This window comes from Oryctolagus cuniculus, chromosome 5, assembly GCF_051225735.1.
Source record: "Oryctolagus cuniculus isolate XC-2025 breed Fujian yellow rabbit chromosome 5, ASM5122573v1, whole genome shotgun sequence".
Taxonomy (NCBI): domain Eukaryota; kingdom Metazoa; phylum Chordata; class Mammalia; order Lagomorpha; family Leporidae; genus Oryctolagus; species Oryctolagus cuniculus.
The window spans coordinates 52,857,607-52,874,109 of NC_142871.1; the positions used below are offsets into that span (position 1 = coordinate 52,857,607).

At 40.1% G+C, this 16,503-nt stretch overlaps 1 protein-coding gene across 7 annotated transcripts in view; it reads left to right on the forward strand.

The window, feature by feature from the left end:
- Nucleotides 1-16,503, forward strand: part of ROS1 (ROS proto-oncogene 1, receptor tyrosine kinase) — a 168,288-nt gene that overhangs the window by 13,447 nt on the left and 138,338 nt on the right. For all 7 annotated transcript variants that reach the window (XR_016234524.1, XM_089333731.1, XM_089333732.1 and 4 more), the window contains exons 4-5: nt 1,325-1,351; nt 15,000-15,060. Coding sequence is in view for 6 of the 7 variants with exons in the window: in XM_089333731.1 (XP_089189857.1) it covers nt 1,325-1,351; nt 15,000-15,060 (88 nt within the window). In the remaining variant the exon portion in view is untranslated. The remainder of the gene's footprint in view (nt 1-1,324; nt 1,352-14,999; nt 15,061-16,503) is intronic.

The following is a 16,503-nucleotide window of genomic DNA, read 5'->3' on the forward strand; positions in this document are numbered from 1 at the left end:
TGCCGTTGGTTCACCCTCCAATGGCCACCGCGGCCGGCGCGTTGCGGCCAGCGCGTTGCCGCCGGCGCACCGCGCTGATCCGGTGGCAGGAGCCAGGTACTTCTCCTGGTCTCCCATGGGGTGCAGGGCCCAAGCACTTGGGCCATCCTCCACTGCACTCCCTGGCCACAGCAGAGAGCTGGCCTGGAAGAGGGGCAACCGGGACAGAATCCAGTGCTCCGACAGGGACTAGAACCCGACACCGCAAGGCGGAGGATTAGCCTAGTGAGCCGCGGCGCGCCGGCCTCTTTCTTTTTTTTTTTTTTTTTTAAAGATTTATTTTATTTACTTGAAAGGCAGAGTTACAGAGAGAGAGAGAGGAGAGACAGAAAAATCTTTCACCTTCTTATTCACTCCCCAAATGGCTTCAGTGGCCCTGGGCTGGGCCAGGCCGAAGCCAGGAGTCTGGAACTTCAGACAGGTTTCTCATGTGGGTGGCAGGGGCCCAAGCACTTGGACTATCTTCAAAGAACATTAACAGAGAGCTGGATCAGAAGTGGAGCAGCCAGGACTCGAACTGGCTTCCATAGGGGTGGCTCCCTTAGGAATTGCCAGGGTCAAAGGCATGGCTTAACCTGCTGTACCTGATGCCCAGCCCTTTGCAGAGTACTTTATAGGAGTTCCTTAATGCCACTCCCAAGTTTACAGCCATGTGCCTTGTAGAATGGCACTTACCAATAGGAACAATCTATGCTATTTGGACTTTGTACTGGTGTACACTCATCACAAATACCAAGTTAAATAACTATTTGTCTGCCTATGTGTTTAATGTCTTTACTCAAACAGGTAAGCTCCATCAGGCAAGATACTCTCCATTTTTTTCAGACTGAATCACCTGTGTTGAACACAGTGCCAGGCCAACACCTGCTAAGGGAATGATTGGGAAGCACTATTTATTGCTGGGGGATCAGCACAGGAGACAGTATGGCTGGAGCAGCCAGTGTGGGCAGCTTTCATTTCAGCTCTTCCACCCCTGGGCACCTGCAGGCGTTGGTTCATTCTCTCCCCTGGTCTATCACAGATGCCTTCCTGGGTGACTGGGGATTTCGGTAGATATCATGCTTTCTTCTTTTCCTGGTGATGTAGACAACATAATGTTTAGAGCTGCTTGTAAATTCATCTGCCTGATACAGCTCTGGGTCCTCTCTAATTTGTATTTTTGTTGCTTGTTTGTCAAAAGTGGGGCAAGAAATGGTAAAGACATGTACAGTTAAGTGTCATTAAAATTATTTGCAACTTCCAGGATTTTAAATAGTTTTGCTTTCCTTTTTCTTTTTCTATGTAGAATGAAACTTATGCCACGGTTTCTGAGGTAAGTTGCAATCACTTACAAAAAAGATGACCTCACTCCACATGTGTATCTCTGGTCTTTAAAAAACTAATGAAATATAGATGAGGAAATGTATTATCAGGGCTGAGACATGCCTCTCTTTTGCATCAGAGTAAATTTATTTTTTAATTTCATTTTCCATGAAATTTTTGTTTATTGAAAGGCAGAGTCATGGAGAGAGAGGGAAAGATACAGAAAAAGAGACAGAGATATAATCTTCCATCTGCTGGTTCACTTCCAAAGTGGCCACAATGGCAGGGTTTGGGCCAGGCCACAGTCAAGAGCCAGCAGCTTAGTCTGGGTGTCCCACTTGGGTGAAGGGCCCAAGCACTTGGGCCATCTTCTGCTGTTTTCCCCGGGTACATCAGAAGTGGAGCAGCTGGCACAGGAACCAGTGTCCATGTGGGATGCTGGCATTGCAGGCCATGTTTTAATTCTCTGTGCCACAGCACCAGTTCATTCATGAACTTTTTGAAGTATTCAGATTGTTTAAGAAATAATGAAGAAAAAGTCCATATACATTCAGGACAGATGTAATTTAAAAATATTTTTGATCCTGGATTGATTGAATTTGCAGATATAGAACTTGCAGATATGGAGAGCTGACTGTGTATTATGCTAATCTGGTTTGAAAGGTGATAATTCCTGGGAGGGGGGAGGTGGAGATGAAAAAGGAGAGAAAGGAAGGTCACAAGCAGCAATACCTCTGCATCCTGTTTTTTTTTTTTCTTTTACTGCATTTAATGACAGAGTGTACTAAGGATAGCGTATCATTAAATACATTAAAAGAGAACCCAGTAATTGCAATTTTCATTTTTATTCAACAAATGCTTTGCCAACATTTTTCCCCAAAGTAACCTATTATATAATGAACACAAATTTCATAAGTACAACGTTAGGAATATAGTTATTCTTCCCACTATACCCGCCCTCTCACCCAGACTCCCACCCCTCCACCTCCTCCCTCTCCCCTTCCCAGCCCCATTATCCATTAAGATTCATTTTCAATTAACTTTGTACACAGAGGAACAACTCTATACTAAGTGAAGATTTTAACAATTTGCACACACACACACACACAAAATGTTTGAGAACAAGTTTTATGGTTAACTCTCATAATACAACTCATTGAGCTCAGAGGTCCTGCATGGGAAATTAGTGCACAGTGACTCTTGTTGTTAATTTTTTTTTGCAGCCAGCAAGTTCACTATTTTATTAAAGTCACAAAAATGATTTACAAAAGTACACAATTGAATGACAGCACTGGTTTTTTATAATGCACAGTGAATTACTAGAATACAACAAGGCGACTCCTCCACACGAGGACTGCAAGGAGGGTGCATATTTTCAAGGACAGATCTCTCTAATAGGTTAGGCCAGGCAGATTTTACTCCCCAACGATGTGCCTCTGCAAAGATTGGTTAGGAAAGTGGAGGGGTTTTATTTCCTCTCCCAATTATAAGCAATAACAAAAAAGGCCATGCACAAATTTTACAACACCTGATGAAAAATAGATACAGAACCTGGCAAGCTTTCATCTTCACTCCATCATTTTTCTGGTTAGGCCACTCATGCCATGACTAAATGAAAGGCTGTTAGTATTTCAGCAATGCTCACCCCTGCACACACAGCAAGACACACGCCCAGTCGCCACCAAGTCACTGCCCCTTCCCCACACAGTTCTTGTTGTTAATTTAACAATTAACACTCTTCTGTATGACATCAGTGACCATGAGGCTCTTGACGTGAACTGCCTAGGCTATGGAATTCTTTTGAATCCACAAACTCTGTCTGTTAGACAAGGCCATAAGCAAAGTAGTAGTTCTCTCCTCCCTTCAGAGAAAAGTACATCCTTATTTGATGGCTACTTCTTTCTTTTGAGGTCCTTCTCACAGAGATCCTTCATGTAGAACATTTTTTAACATGGTGTCTTGGCTTTCCATGCCTGAAATGCTCTCATGGGCTTTGCAGCCAGAACAGGATGCCTCAAGAGCTGATTCTGAGATCAAAGTGCTACTTAAAGTGATTGTCATTCTATGAGTCTGCTGAGTGGATGGTTTCACATGTTGGAACATTCTCTCCTTTTTAATTCTATCTATTATTACCAGACATTTGATCCTATTTGTGTGATCACTTTATTTATTTATTTTTAAAATATTTATTTATTTATTTCAAAGCAGAGTTACAGAGAGGCAGAGAGAGAGAGAGACAGAGAGAGAGAGAGATATTTTCCATCTGCTGGTTCACTCCCCAGAGGATCACAATATCCAGAGCTTAGCCAATCCGAAGCCAGAAGCCAGGAGCTTCTTCCAGGTCTCCCATGCAGGTTGCAGGGGCCCAAGCACTTGAGCCATTTTCTACTGCTTTCTGAGGCCATGTCAGAGAGCTGTGAGCTGGATTGGAAGTGGACCAGCTGGAACTCGAACTAGCACCCATATGGGATGCTGACACAACAAGTGGCGGCTTTACCTGCTATGCCACAGCGCCTGCCCCCTGTATGATCATTTTATCACTTAATCCTATCTATACATTCACTTTGACACTTAATATGATCATTTTAACAGATGACATTTTACCATCCAGTTTAATGGGATTTGGGGTCCCATGGCAAGTTTTTAAACTGTACCCTTAGAAGTAAGTCTACACACCGGATTCTAGTCCCTGTCGGGGCGCCGGATTCTGTTCCGGTTGCCCCTCTTCCAGGCCAGCTCTCTGCTGTGGCCAGGGAAGTACAGTGGAGGATGGCCCAGGTGCTTGGGCCCTGCACCCCTTGGGAGACCAGGATAAGTACCTGGCTCCTGCCATCAGATCAGCGCGGTGCACCGGCCACTGCGCGCCGGCCGCGGCGGCCATTGGAGGGTGAACTAGCGGCAAAGGAAGACCTTTCTCTCTGTCTCTCTCTCTCACTGTCCACTCTGCCTGTCAAAAAAAAAAAAAAAAAAAGAGAAGTACGTCTATAGGAATGTATGCAGAACTATACAGCTTTACAGTTACAAACTTCCTCGTCCCTCTCTTCCACTCTTATTAATTATTATTATTATTATTTTTTGCCAGGCAGAGTTAGACAGTGAGAGAGAGAGAGTTATAGACAGTGAGAGAGAGACAGAGAGAAAGGTCTCCTTCCATTGGTTCACTCCCCTAATGGCTGCTACGGCTGGTGCGGCACTGATCCGAAGCCAGGAGCTGGGTACTTCCTCCCGGTCTCCCATGAGGGTGCAGGGCCCAAGCACTTGGGCCATTCTCCTCTGCCCTCCTGGGCCACAGCAGAGAGCTGGACTGGAAGAGGAGCAACTGGGACTAGAACCCGGGGTGCTGGTGCTGCAGGTGGAGGATTAGCCAAGTGCGCCACGGCGCCGGCCTCCACTCTTATTTTTTACTGAGATCTATTTTCAGTTGACTTTATACACATATGATTAACTCCATGTTAAGTAAGGAGTTCAACAAGTATTATGAAGAAAAAAAGAAACAAAAACCAAAACCAAAAAAACAAAAAAAAAACAAAACCCAAAAGTGTTTCTGGACAGTCAAGACAAGGGCCACTCAAGTCATCCTTTCTTCAAGTGTCAATTTCATTTCTACAGATTTCATTTTAGGTGTTCTATTAGTTCTCACAGATCAGGAAGAACATATGGTATTTGTACCTTTGGAACTGGCTTATTTCACTAAGTACGATGTTTTCCAGGTTCATCTATTTTTTTGCAAATGACCGGATTTCATTTTTTTTTTACCACTGGGTAGTATTCCATAGTGTACATATCACATAATTTCTTTATTCAGTTTTCAGTTGATGGGCATTTATTTTGATTCCATGTCTTAGCTATGGTAAATTGAGCTGCAACAAACATGGGGGTGCAGATAACTCTTCTATTTACTGATTTTATTTCCCTTCGCTAAGTTCTCAAGAGTGGGATGGCTGAGTTGTATGGTAGGTCTACATTCAGATTTCTGAGGTATCTCCATACTGTCTTCCATAGTGGTTTTACCAGTTTACATTCCAGAAACAGTGGATTAGGGTACCTTTTCCCCCACATCCTCGGCAGCATTTGCTGTTTGCTGATTTCTGTATGAAAACCATTCTAACTGGGGTGAAGTCTAACCTCACTGTGGTTTTGATTTGCATTTGGCTAGTGACCCTGAATGTTTTTTCATGTGTCTCTTGGCCATTTGGATTTCCTCTAGAGAAAAATGTGTTTAAGTCCTTTGTACATTTCTTTTTTTATAGAAAGCTTTTATTTAATAAATATAAATTTCATAAGTACAACTTTTGGATTTTAGTGGTTCTTCCCCCCCATACCCACCCTCTCACCCCCAAACTATTCCATCTCCTACTCCCTTTCACATCCCATTCTTTATTAAGATTCATATTTAATTATCTTTATATACAGAAGATCAACTCTATACTAAGTAAAGATTTCTACAGTTTGCACCCACACAGACACACAAAGTATAAAGCACTGTTTGAGGACTAGTTTTACTGTTAATTCTCATGTAGAACACTTTAAGGACAGAGGTCCTATATGGGGAACAAGTGCACAGTGGCTCCTGTTGTTGATTTAACAATTGACACTCTTATTTATGACATCAGTGATCACCCGAAGCTCTTGTCCTGAGCTGCCAAGGCTATGGAAGCCTCTTGAGTCCACAAACTCTGACAGTATTTAGACAAGGCCATAATCAAAGTGGAAGTTCTCTTCTTTCAGAGAAAGGTACCTCCTTCTTTGATGGCCCCTTCTTTCCACCAGAATCTCACTCACAGACATTTTTCATGTAGGTCATTTTTTGGCACAATGTCTTGGCTTACCATGCCTGAAATGCTCTCATGGGCTTTTTAGCCAGATCTGAATGCCTTAAGGGCTGATTCTGAGGCCAGAGCTTGCACATTTCTTAATTGGATTGTTTGTTTTGTTCTGGAATTTCTTGATCTCTTCTTATATTTTGGTTATTTATCCTTTATCAGTTGCATAGTTTGCAAATAATTTCTCCCATCCTGTCATTTGCCTCTTCACTTTCCTGACTGTTTCTTTTGCAGTACAGAAACTTCTCAATTTGATGTAATCCCATTTGTTAATTTTGGCTTTGATTCCATATGCCTCTGGGGTCTTTCCCAAGAACTCTTTGCCTGTGTCAATGTTTTGCAGGGTTTCTTCAATGTTCTCTAATAATTTGACGTTATTAGGTTATAGTTTTAGATCTTTAATCCATGTTGAGTAGATTTTTCTGTAGGGTGTAACATAGGAGTCTTGCTTCATACTTGTGCATGAGGAAATCCAGTTTTCCCAGCAAAAAAGACTGTCTTTGCTTCAAGGATTGGCTTTTAGCTCCTTGGTCAAATATAAGTTGGCTGTAGATGCTTGGGTTGATTTCCGGCATTTCTATTCTGTTCCATTGGTCTATCCTTCTGTTTTTGTACCAGTACCAGTCTGTTTTGATTATAACTGCCATGTAGTATGTCTTGAAGTCCAGTATTGTGATGCCTCCGGCTTTGTTTTTGTTGTATAAGATTGCTTTAGATATTTGAAGTATCCTATGTTTCCATATGATTTTCAGCATAACTTTTTTCTATATCTGAGAAGAATGTCTTGGTATTTTGATTGGTATTGCATTGAATCTTAAATTGCTTTCAGAATGGACATTTTGATGATATTGATTCTTCCAATCCATGAGCATGGAAGATTTTTCCACTTTTTTGTATCTTCTTCTATTTATTTCTTTAATGTTTTGTAATTCTCATAGTAGAAATCTTTGATGTCCTTGGTTAAATTTATTCCAAGGTATTTGATTGTTTTTGTGAAGGGGATTGATCTTAGAATTTCTTTCTCAGCCATGGCATTGTCTGTGTATCCAAATTCTTTTGATTTTTGTGTATTGATTTTATATCCTGCTACTTTACCAAGCTCTTTTATGAGTTCCAATAGTCTCTTGGTGGAGTCTTTCAGTTCCCTTATATATAGAATCATGTCATCTGCAAATTTCCCTTATATATAGAATCATGTCATCTGCAAATAGGGATAGTTTGACTTCATCTTTCTCAATTTGTATCCCTTTAATTTCTTTTTCTTGCCTAATGGCTCCGGCTAAAACTTCCAGGAATATATTAAATAGCAATGGTGAGAGTGGGCATCCTTGTCTGGTTCAAGATCTTCCAACTTCCCCCCATTCAATATGATGCTGGCCATGCATTTTTCATAAATTGCCATGATTGTGTTGAGGAATGTTTCTTCTATGCCCAATTTGCTTAGAGTTTTCATCATAAAAGGGTATTTTTTTTATCAAATTCTTTTTCTGCATCTATTGAGATAATCATATGGTTTTTGTTCTTCAGATTGTTAATGTGATGTTTCACATTGGTTGATCTGCAAATACTGAACTGTCCCTTCATACCAGGGATAAATCCTACTTGGTCTGGGTGGATGATTTTTCTGATGTGTTCTTGGATTGGATTGGCTCGAATTTTGTTGAGAATTTTTGCATCTATGTTCATCAAGGGAATTGGTCTGTAGTTCTCTTTCTCTATTGTGTCTTTTCAGGGTTTAGGAATTAAGGTGATGCTGGCATCAGAGAAAGAATTTGGGAGGATTTCCTCTCTTTCAATTGTTCTGAATGGTTTGAGAAGAATTTGAGTTAGAATTCAGCAGTGAATCCATCCTTTCCTGGGTTTTTCTTTGTTGGGAGAGCCTTTATTACTGATTTAATTTCTGTCTTGGTTATGGGTCTGCTTAGGTTTTCTATGTCTTCAGGGCTCAATTCAGGTAGATTGTATGTGTCCAGGAAGCTATCCATATCTGCAAGGTCTCCCAATTTGTTGGCATATAGCTCTTTGTAGTAATTTCTGAGAATTCATTTTATTTCTGTGATTTCTGTTATTAAATTTTCTTTTTCTTCTTTAATTTTTTTGACTTGGGCCTTCTTTCTCCTTTTGTTTTTGGTTAGTTGGGCCAATGGTTTGTCATTTTGTTTATTTATTTATTTTTTTTCAGAAAACCAGCTCTTCGTTTAGCTGTTCTTTTGTATGTTTTTTCATTTTTTTTTGGTTTCAGTTTTCCTGATTTCTTCTCTAGTTTTAATTATTTCTTTTCTCCTACTAGTTTTGGGTTTAGTTTGTTGTTGTTTATCTAGATCCTTAAGATGCATGATAGCTCATTTATTTGGTCCCTTTCCAATTTCTTGATGTAGGCACCAATTGCTATAAACTTTCCTCACATTGCTTTTGGTTTATCCCATATGTTTTGGTATGTTGTATTGTCATCTTCATTTGTTTCCAGAAATTTTTTGATTTCTCTTTTGATTTCTTCTATGACCCACTGTTCATTCAGAGTATGTTGTTCAGTTTCTATATGTTTGTGTAAGTTTTAGAGATTCCTAAGGTGCTAATTTACAGCTTGATTCCACTGTGGTCCGAGAAGATGCATGGTATAATTTTGATTGTTTTGAATTTGCTAAAACTTGCTTTATGGCCTAGCATGTGGTCAGTTCTAGAGAAACAAGCACAGGGAGAAGAATGTATATTCTGCAACTATCGGATGAAAAGTCTGTAGATATGTGTTAGGTCCATTTGGTCCATAGTGTTGATTAACTCCATTGTATCCTTGCTCATTTTCTGTCTGGTTGATCTGTCCATTGCTGAAAATGGAGTATTGAAGCCCCCCATTAGTATTGTATTAGAGTCTGTATCTGCCTTTAGATCCCTTAACATTTCTTTAGTAGCCAGGTGCCCTGTAATTAGGTGCATGTACATTTATATTAGTGACATCTTCCTTTTAATTGATATGTTAATCATTACATAGTGCTCTTCTTTGTCTCTTTTAACAGTTTTTGTGTTAAATCCTATTTTGTCTGCTATTAGGATGGCTATACCAGCCCTTTTTTATTTTAAAGATTTATTTATTTGAAAGTCATAGTTACACAGAGAGAGGAGAGGCAGAGAGAGAGAGAGAGAGAGAAAGAGAGAGAGAGAGAGAGAGTGGTCTTCCATCTGCTGGTTCACTCCCCAGATGGCTGCAATGGCCAGAACTGCGCTGATCCAAAGCTGGGAGCCAGGAACTGCTTCTGGGTCTCCCACATGGGTGCAGGGGCCCAAGGACTTGGGCTCTCTTCTACTGCTTTCCCAGGCCATTGCAGAGAGCTGGATTGGAAGCGAAGCAGCTGGGTTTGGAACTGGCGCCATATGGGATGTTGGCAATGCAGGCCAGGGCATTAACCTGTTGCGCCACAGCGCTGGCCCAACGGCTCTTTTTTGGTTTCTATTTTTTTGGTTTCTATCTTTTTCTATCCTTTCATTTTCAGTCTGTGTGCATCTTTGTTGGTGAGATGTATTTCTTGTAGGCAGCAAATAGATGGGTTTTGTTTTTTACTCCATTTAGCCAGTCTGTCTTTTAACTGGAGAGTTGAGGCCATTCACATTCAAGACAACTATTGATAAATAATGACTTTTCCCTGCCAGTTTTCCAAAAATATTACTAGTTTTTACTTTGGATTACTTTTGTACTTTTACTGAGAGATTTTCTTCCTTTACTTTCTTTTATAGTGATGAACATGTTTCTGTGTTTTTGTGTGCAGCACATCCTTAAGCATCTTTTGCAATGCTGGATGGGTGGTGACAAATTCTTTCAACTTCTGTTTGTTATGGAAAGTCTTTATTTCACCTTTATTCATAAATGAGAGATTTGCTGGGTATAGTATTCTGGGTTTACAGTTTTTTTTTCTCTTAAGACTTGGAATATATCTTGCCGTTCTCTCCTAACCTGTAGGGTTTCTGATGAGAAGTCTGCCGTGAATCTAATTGGAGATCCTCTGAAAGTAGTCTGACATTTCTCTTGTGCACATTTTAGAATTTTTTTTAATGTTTTACTGTGGTGAGTTTGATTAAATGTGTCGTGGTGAAGATCTTTTCTGGTCTTGCTTATTAGTGGTTCTATGTGCTTATTGTACTTGGACATCCTTCCTTTCTCCAAATTAGGGAAGTTTTCTGTTATTTCGCTGAAAAGGCATTGTAATCTTTTCTCTCTTTCTACACCTTCTAGAATTCCTAGGATCCTTAGGTTGGGTCATTTGATAGTAATCTGTAGATTGCCAATAGTATTTTTTTAGTTTTCTAATTTCCTCTTCTTATTTTTGGTCTGACTGTATAATTTCCCTTGCTTTGTCTTCTAAGTTGAATATTTGTTCTTCTGCTTCTCTGATTCTGTTGTTCAGGCTTTTCCACTGCATTTTTAAAATTGTTCTATTGCATTCTTCATTTCATTTTGATTTCTCTTTAATATTTCAATTTCTTGAAATAATTTCCTTTCATGTCGTGTATGGATTTCATTAGTTAATGCAGTTTATTCTGATTACTTCTATGTAGTCTTATGATCAATTTTTTGAATTCCATTTCTGGCATTTCTTTAATCGCATCTTCTTCACAATCTACTATTAAAGTGTTGTGTTCTTTTGGAGGCATCATGTTGTCTTCCTTATTCTTATTTCTTGAATTCTTGCATAGGTACATTTGTTATTTGCCATTTGTGGAGGTACTCGTTGGTTTCTTCTTCTTCTTCTTCTTCTTCTTCTTCTTCTTCTTCTTCTTCTTCTTCTTCTTCTTCATTCTCCTCCTTCTCCTCCTCCTCCTTCTCCTTCTTCTTTGCTGTAGCGGCTTTTAGCTTTATACTATGCCTCCATAGATATTTGGAGTGTCTGCTTTCAGTGAATATCTAGAGGAGTGTAGTGGGTGTGGCTAGGGAGTTGTGTTCCATTCTCCTGGGTGAAGGTGTGTCTAAGGTGACGCACCCAGTTTTGGCATGGTAAATCTCTCTTGCTCTCTTTTTTACCCCCTGAGGGAGTTTTATTTTACTCAGCTGAGGAACTCTCCTTAAAGGAAATCAGTGCCTGAGCTTTAGCCCCAGTGCATATGATATTTGTTCACTCTGCCACAAGAAGCTCACAAAGGATTTGTGCAGTCCTCAGTATAAGTTCAGATTCCCCAGCAATGTCCTTCACCAGGTAACCAGGGAGCCCCGGGTGTGTGGAGTCTCCCACAGTGATTGTCCAAAGTCCCAGCCACACCATGACCCTTCCTACACAGCCTCAGTTTTTTCACAGTCTCAGCACATAAGTCTTCCACAGTCACAGGTATGCAGCCTCTGTTAGTTCTCCCCATCAGAGTCAGTAGTCTCTACTTGGCTGGTTGCTAGGTGCAGACAGAAGCTGGTACAGCTGTTACATATGTCCAAAATGGCACCTGCTCTATCAGCTTGTTAGCCCCTCCTTTTTTTTTTCTCCTCTAGTTTGGCAGGTTCACTATCCCCCCATGGGGCTCCAAGCCAGGTTACTTCTAGACTCTTCCATTAGCTTTATCACCAGTGGCTTGGGCTGCTGCAGCTATCTGGTCTCACCTCACTCTCCAGTGCTGGTTCAGAAGCACTTGGCAGCTGGGGTCCTGAGTCGTGGGAATCCATGCCCTCCATGTAGGCTCACTGTGTAACACATAATTTGCATAGAGTTTCCTCTAACATTTTCTCCTTAACTCTTCCCTGAGGGTGCACTCTCTTCACTTTTTAAAAATTATCTTCTCTTAGACTAGAGCAGTAAGCTCCCTCCCTAATCTGCCATCTTGGAAGCTTATCTTTGCCAACGTTTTGAAACCCAGTCTTCTCTGTCTTTGACAGTAACTGACCCCTTACTGGGTGTGGCTGCCATACCAGTCTTCATGAAGGTCCTCTTGGGTCCTCTGCTTCACTTGCTTTTCCCCTCTTCTTCAGAAAGAAGTAAAGGATTTTGGTCTTTCCTTACTCAGAGTCTAAGTTATCATCCCTGGGCAAAACAGAAAAATTCCCTTTGAATAGAGAATAAAAAGAAAAACCAAACAAGTGAAACTTAGAGAGTTTTTCCAATAGTTTGTGGTTCCTTTCCATCTGATAGATTTTCCTTGGTGGTAGGTGGAGCTGAGGGCTGGCTAAGAAGAGATAAAACAGAGGGAAAAAGTTGCCCCAAATGTAAATAGACAATTGAAGTTCTCTCCTCATGGAGATAAAAATACCCTGCTTTTGGGGGGAATTAAAGAAAAATTACTCTGAAAGAACTGTCCCTAAGGGGATCGTGCAAGTGGAAGGATTGAGCAAGTCTCTCAGCAGCCCAGGATGGGAGGTCGTAATATACTTGCCCCTTGTTAATCATTATGTTGCCCAGGTGCCTGTGCTTAGATTCTGAATTTTCCTCTCTGTGCTGGAATTTGTATTATTATTCTGTTCTTTCTATTCATACTTTGTTATTTTGTGCTTGCAAATGTGACACTTTAAATAAAGAAACAAACACAATATATGCAAGAAAGATATTTATTTTTATTTTTTGAAATAGAGAGAGAAAGGGAGAGATAATAAGAGACAGAGAGATCTCTCTAGTCTACTGGTTTATTTCCAAATATCTGCAACATCCTGGACTGGGCCAGGCCAAAAACAGACCTGGAGCCCCATCTGGGTTTTCTACATGGATGGTAGGGACCCCAGTACCTGAGCCATCACTTTTTGCCTCTCAGGATGTGCTATTGCAGGAAGCTGGAATCATGGACAGAGCTGGGACTCAAACCCTGACACTCTAATTTTGGATGAGGGAGTTCTAAGCAGTATCTTAACTTCTGTGCCAAACACCTACTGGAAACATATATTATCAAACTCTTTTCTTTAATCGGCAATGTTTTGGACCAGGAGGCTGGAGATTTTTGCAGTTCATATTCCTTGGAGAAAATAGTCTTGGAAGTGAAAGCTTAGCAAAAAGTGAAAGCTTAGCAAAACGAACTTGGGAAAATGATAGTTGTAGGTGAGATGGCTTATCCCTGAGAAAAACACAAATTAGAGCTTATCATAGCATCTTGGCTTTTGGCCAAGATCAAACATAGATCTTATCATGCCTAAAACTTTTTTTTAGATTCTCTTTTGTTGCTGTTTGGGAAAAATTACCAACTGCCAAGGTCTGTTGACTCTACTGCCTCCCTGTCTGACCACATCTTAGATCCTCTCCCTGTTCTTTGTGTGGGTCACTGGCCTTGCCCTCTTCCTTGTTTATAGGAGGCACATTCCCGCCTCAAGGCTCTTGCCCTTGGTTTTGCTTCTGCTTGGAGCAGATCTTTGCAAGTCCAGTTCCTTCTTATAATTCCCTGGAAGGTCACTTCCACACAGTCTTGCTGATCATTCTAATGGAAGGGAGTCTTTTTCCAGCCTTGTCATGCCCTATGCCCTTGACTTCTTTGATTTTCTTCATAGCACTTGTCATTTTATGACTTTAAAAAATTTTAATTTGTCACTGTTATTGTCCGTTCCCCTTTTAACATAATCTAAGTTCTAGGAAGACAGGAAATTTGCTGTCTTGTTCACTGACATATTTTTAGAACCTGAAATAGTACTTGGTACATGAAATACACTCAATAAATACTCTTGAATGAATGAATGAATGAAATAGTGCTGCAGTTCAAATGGATGTTTGTGGAGTATATCTTCTTTGTGTTAAAAAAGTTAGGAAAGGTACTAGTAACCTATGTGCCAGTCTTGTAAACCAAAGTTAGTGTCAGAGGGACAATAAAGATGGCCTAAATACTGAGGAGAAAACAAATGTGGATGGGAGAGACAATAGCTGACGGAGCCCTGCAGAAGAGTAAATTTGGCTTTCACTGTGGGGCTAGCAGCTCAGTAATCTGGAAGATGAGAGGGAGAAAGGAAGAAAGAGGGAGTAAAGGAAAAGGTAGTTGATAGCTTTGCCTCCACTTGCAAAAACATTTAAACTTCTGACAGGAATTTTATTATGTATTTCCACTGAAAATATCCAGGAAAAATAGGGCTACAATTTCTCCTGGTTGTCACAACTGGCTGTATCCAAATAATCTGTATTTCCAAATTAACTCCTTTCTGCTTCCCCAATATTCTTCCATGAAAAATAGTCTCATGTTATTTAATAAACTGGGTTTGTTTATTTTTGGCAGTTAAGGAATATGTTGAATGTGTTTTACGTAAGTTTGGAAAGAGAATGTGAAAAGTACACTAAACCTTTCAGTTAAATCATCCTGATCCCAGCATCAGCTACTTAAATTAATCCTTAACCAAGCAAACCTGGGCTTATTTATTGCCTCTTCTTTTTGGAGCACAGATCAAACACTGGAGAGTTAGTAGCTGTAAATTACAGTCCCTCTTTGTAGAGCAAATGTTTTGTGCCATGGTTTCCACTATCATCTTGAGAAATAATAGCTTGGTGTCCCAGGTATTATAATTATAAAATGAATGAGAGCAGGAGGATTGATCGTGATTGTGTTGTAGTTTTACCATTTATGCCTTTATCTGAGACTTTATGATATGTGAATATATCTCAATAAAAATGCCAAAAAATGAAGAAAAACCATGTATTGTTTCAAGAATCTTTTCTTTAATATACATGTTTGTATTTAGTTTTTTAAAAATTATTTTCAGTATGGAACATAGTTGAAAATGGTTCAGAGAATGCTGGTCTAATCCAACTAGCAAGTGGGAACTTTATTAGAAATACAGTTGAAATAACTGATACAAAGATACTATTGTGTATTAGGCATTCAGAGTGCAAAATTCAGTTGAAGCTTATCAGCAAAACAAGTACAATGGCTTTACTGACTCACATGCCACCTGTTTTTCCCCAGCGAGAGTTCTGTGAGGTTGGCTGCAGCAGTGCCAAAGGTGCTTATGAAGAGGAAGTACTAGGTAAGGAATCACACATGATGATTTCCAGATAATTTACACCACTCTAGAGGCTTGAATTTTGTAAGGATAATGAAACACATCTTAAAACATCTAGACTACTGCATTTCAGTAGGGTTGAATACATACATGTTATATACACATCGATGTTATATATAATTCAATAATTTCAAATGTGGAGCAAAGCTATTTTAAATTTTTTTTTTTTTAAAATAAACCTATCTGTCTTGAATTCCCTGAGGTTTTCTCTCTTGGGAAATAGGTCTCTGTAGACTTGGAGATGCTTGGCTTGTTCATGTGTTGTTGTCCTAGATTGAGTGACTGATGTAAAATGGAAGGAAAGCAGAGAGAGAGAGAGAGAGAGAGAGAGCGCAAGCTATCGATCTTCTATTTGTTGATTCACTGCCCCAATACACACTGGGTTGGGCCTAGTTGAATCTGAGAGCTAGGAACTCCATCCAAGTCTCCCATGTAGGGGGCAGAGTTCCAACTACTTAGGCCACCACCTGCTGCTCTGCAAGATGTGTATTAGCAGGCAGCTGGAATTGGAAGTAGAGCGAAGACTAACTCAGACACTCCAGTATTGAATGTGGACATCCCAAACAGTGTCTAGCTATAACTGCTGTGCCAAATTCCTGCCCCAAGATTCTTCTTTTGAAGCAAAACTGAGGAAATGTGGTACCTAACTGATGTTCAGGAACAAATTCTCTGCTCAGGTTTAGTAGATGGAATCTCTTCTCTCTTTGTGAGAGACCAATGTACATCCTGGGCAGATGTGATGTCAGAGAACATCACAGTTTTATTGAACTGAAAGTATTCATTGGTTGAGCTCTTTAATTAGCACACAATTATTTTTAGTTGTTTAAATTTAACTGAAAAGTGATTCCTGTTAAATATAAGAGTGGGAATAAGAGAAGGAAGAGATGTAAGTTCGGCACATGCTCACTCGGACTTACCCCTAATGGTAGAGCTAGAAACATGCCAAGGGATTCCAATTCAATTCTATCAAGGTGGCATGTACCAATGCCATCTTACTAGTTAAACTGATCAGTTTAAGTTAATAATTGATCAAAAAGATAGGATTAAGTGTCAAAAGGATTACATAAATAAGACCAATGTCTGCAAATAATAATTGATAGAATTAAAAAGGAGAGAATGATCCTACATGGGAAGCAAGATACACAGCAGACTCATAGAATGGCAAATGCCGTAAACATCACTCTGGCCTCAGAATCAGCCCTTAAGGCATTCGGATATGGCTAAAAAGCCCATGAGAGTTTCTTAGGCATGGAAAGCCAAGATACTGTGGCAAAAAAAAATGACCTAAATGAAAGATCTCTGTGAGTGAGATCCCAGTGGAAAGAACGGGCCATCAAAGAAGGAGGTACCTTTCTCTGAAGGGAGGAGAGAACTTCCACTTTGACTATGGCCTTGTCTAAATAAGAT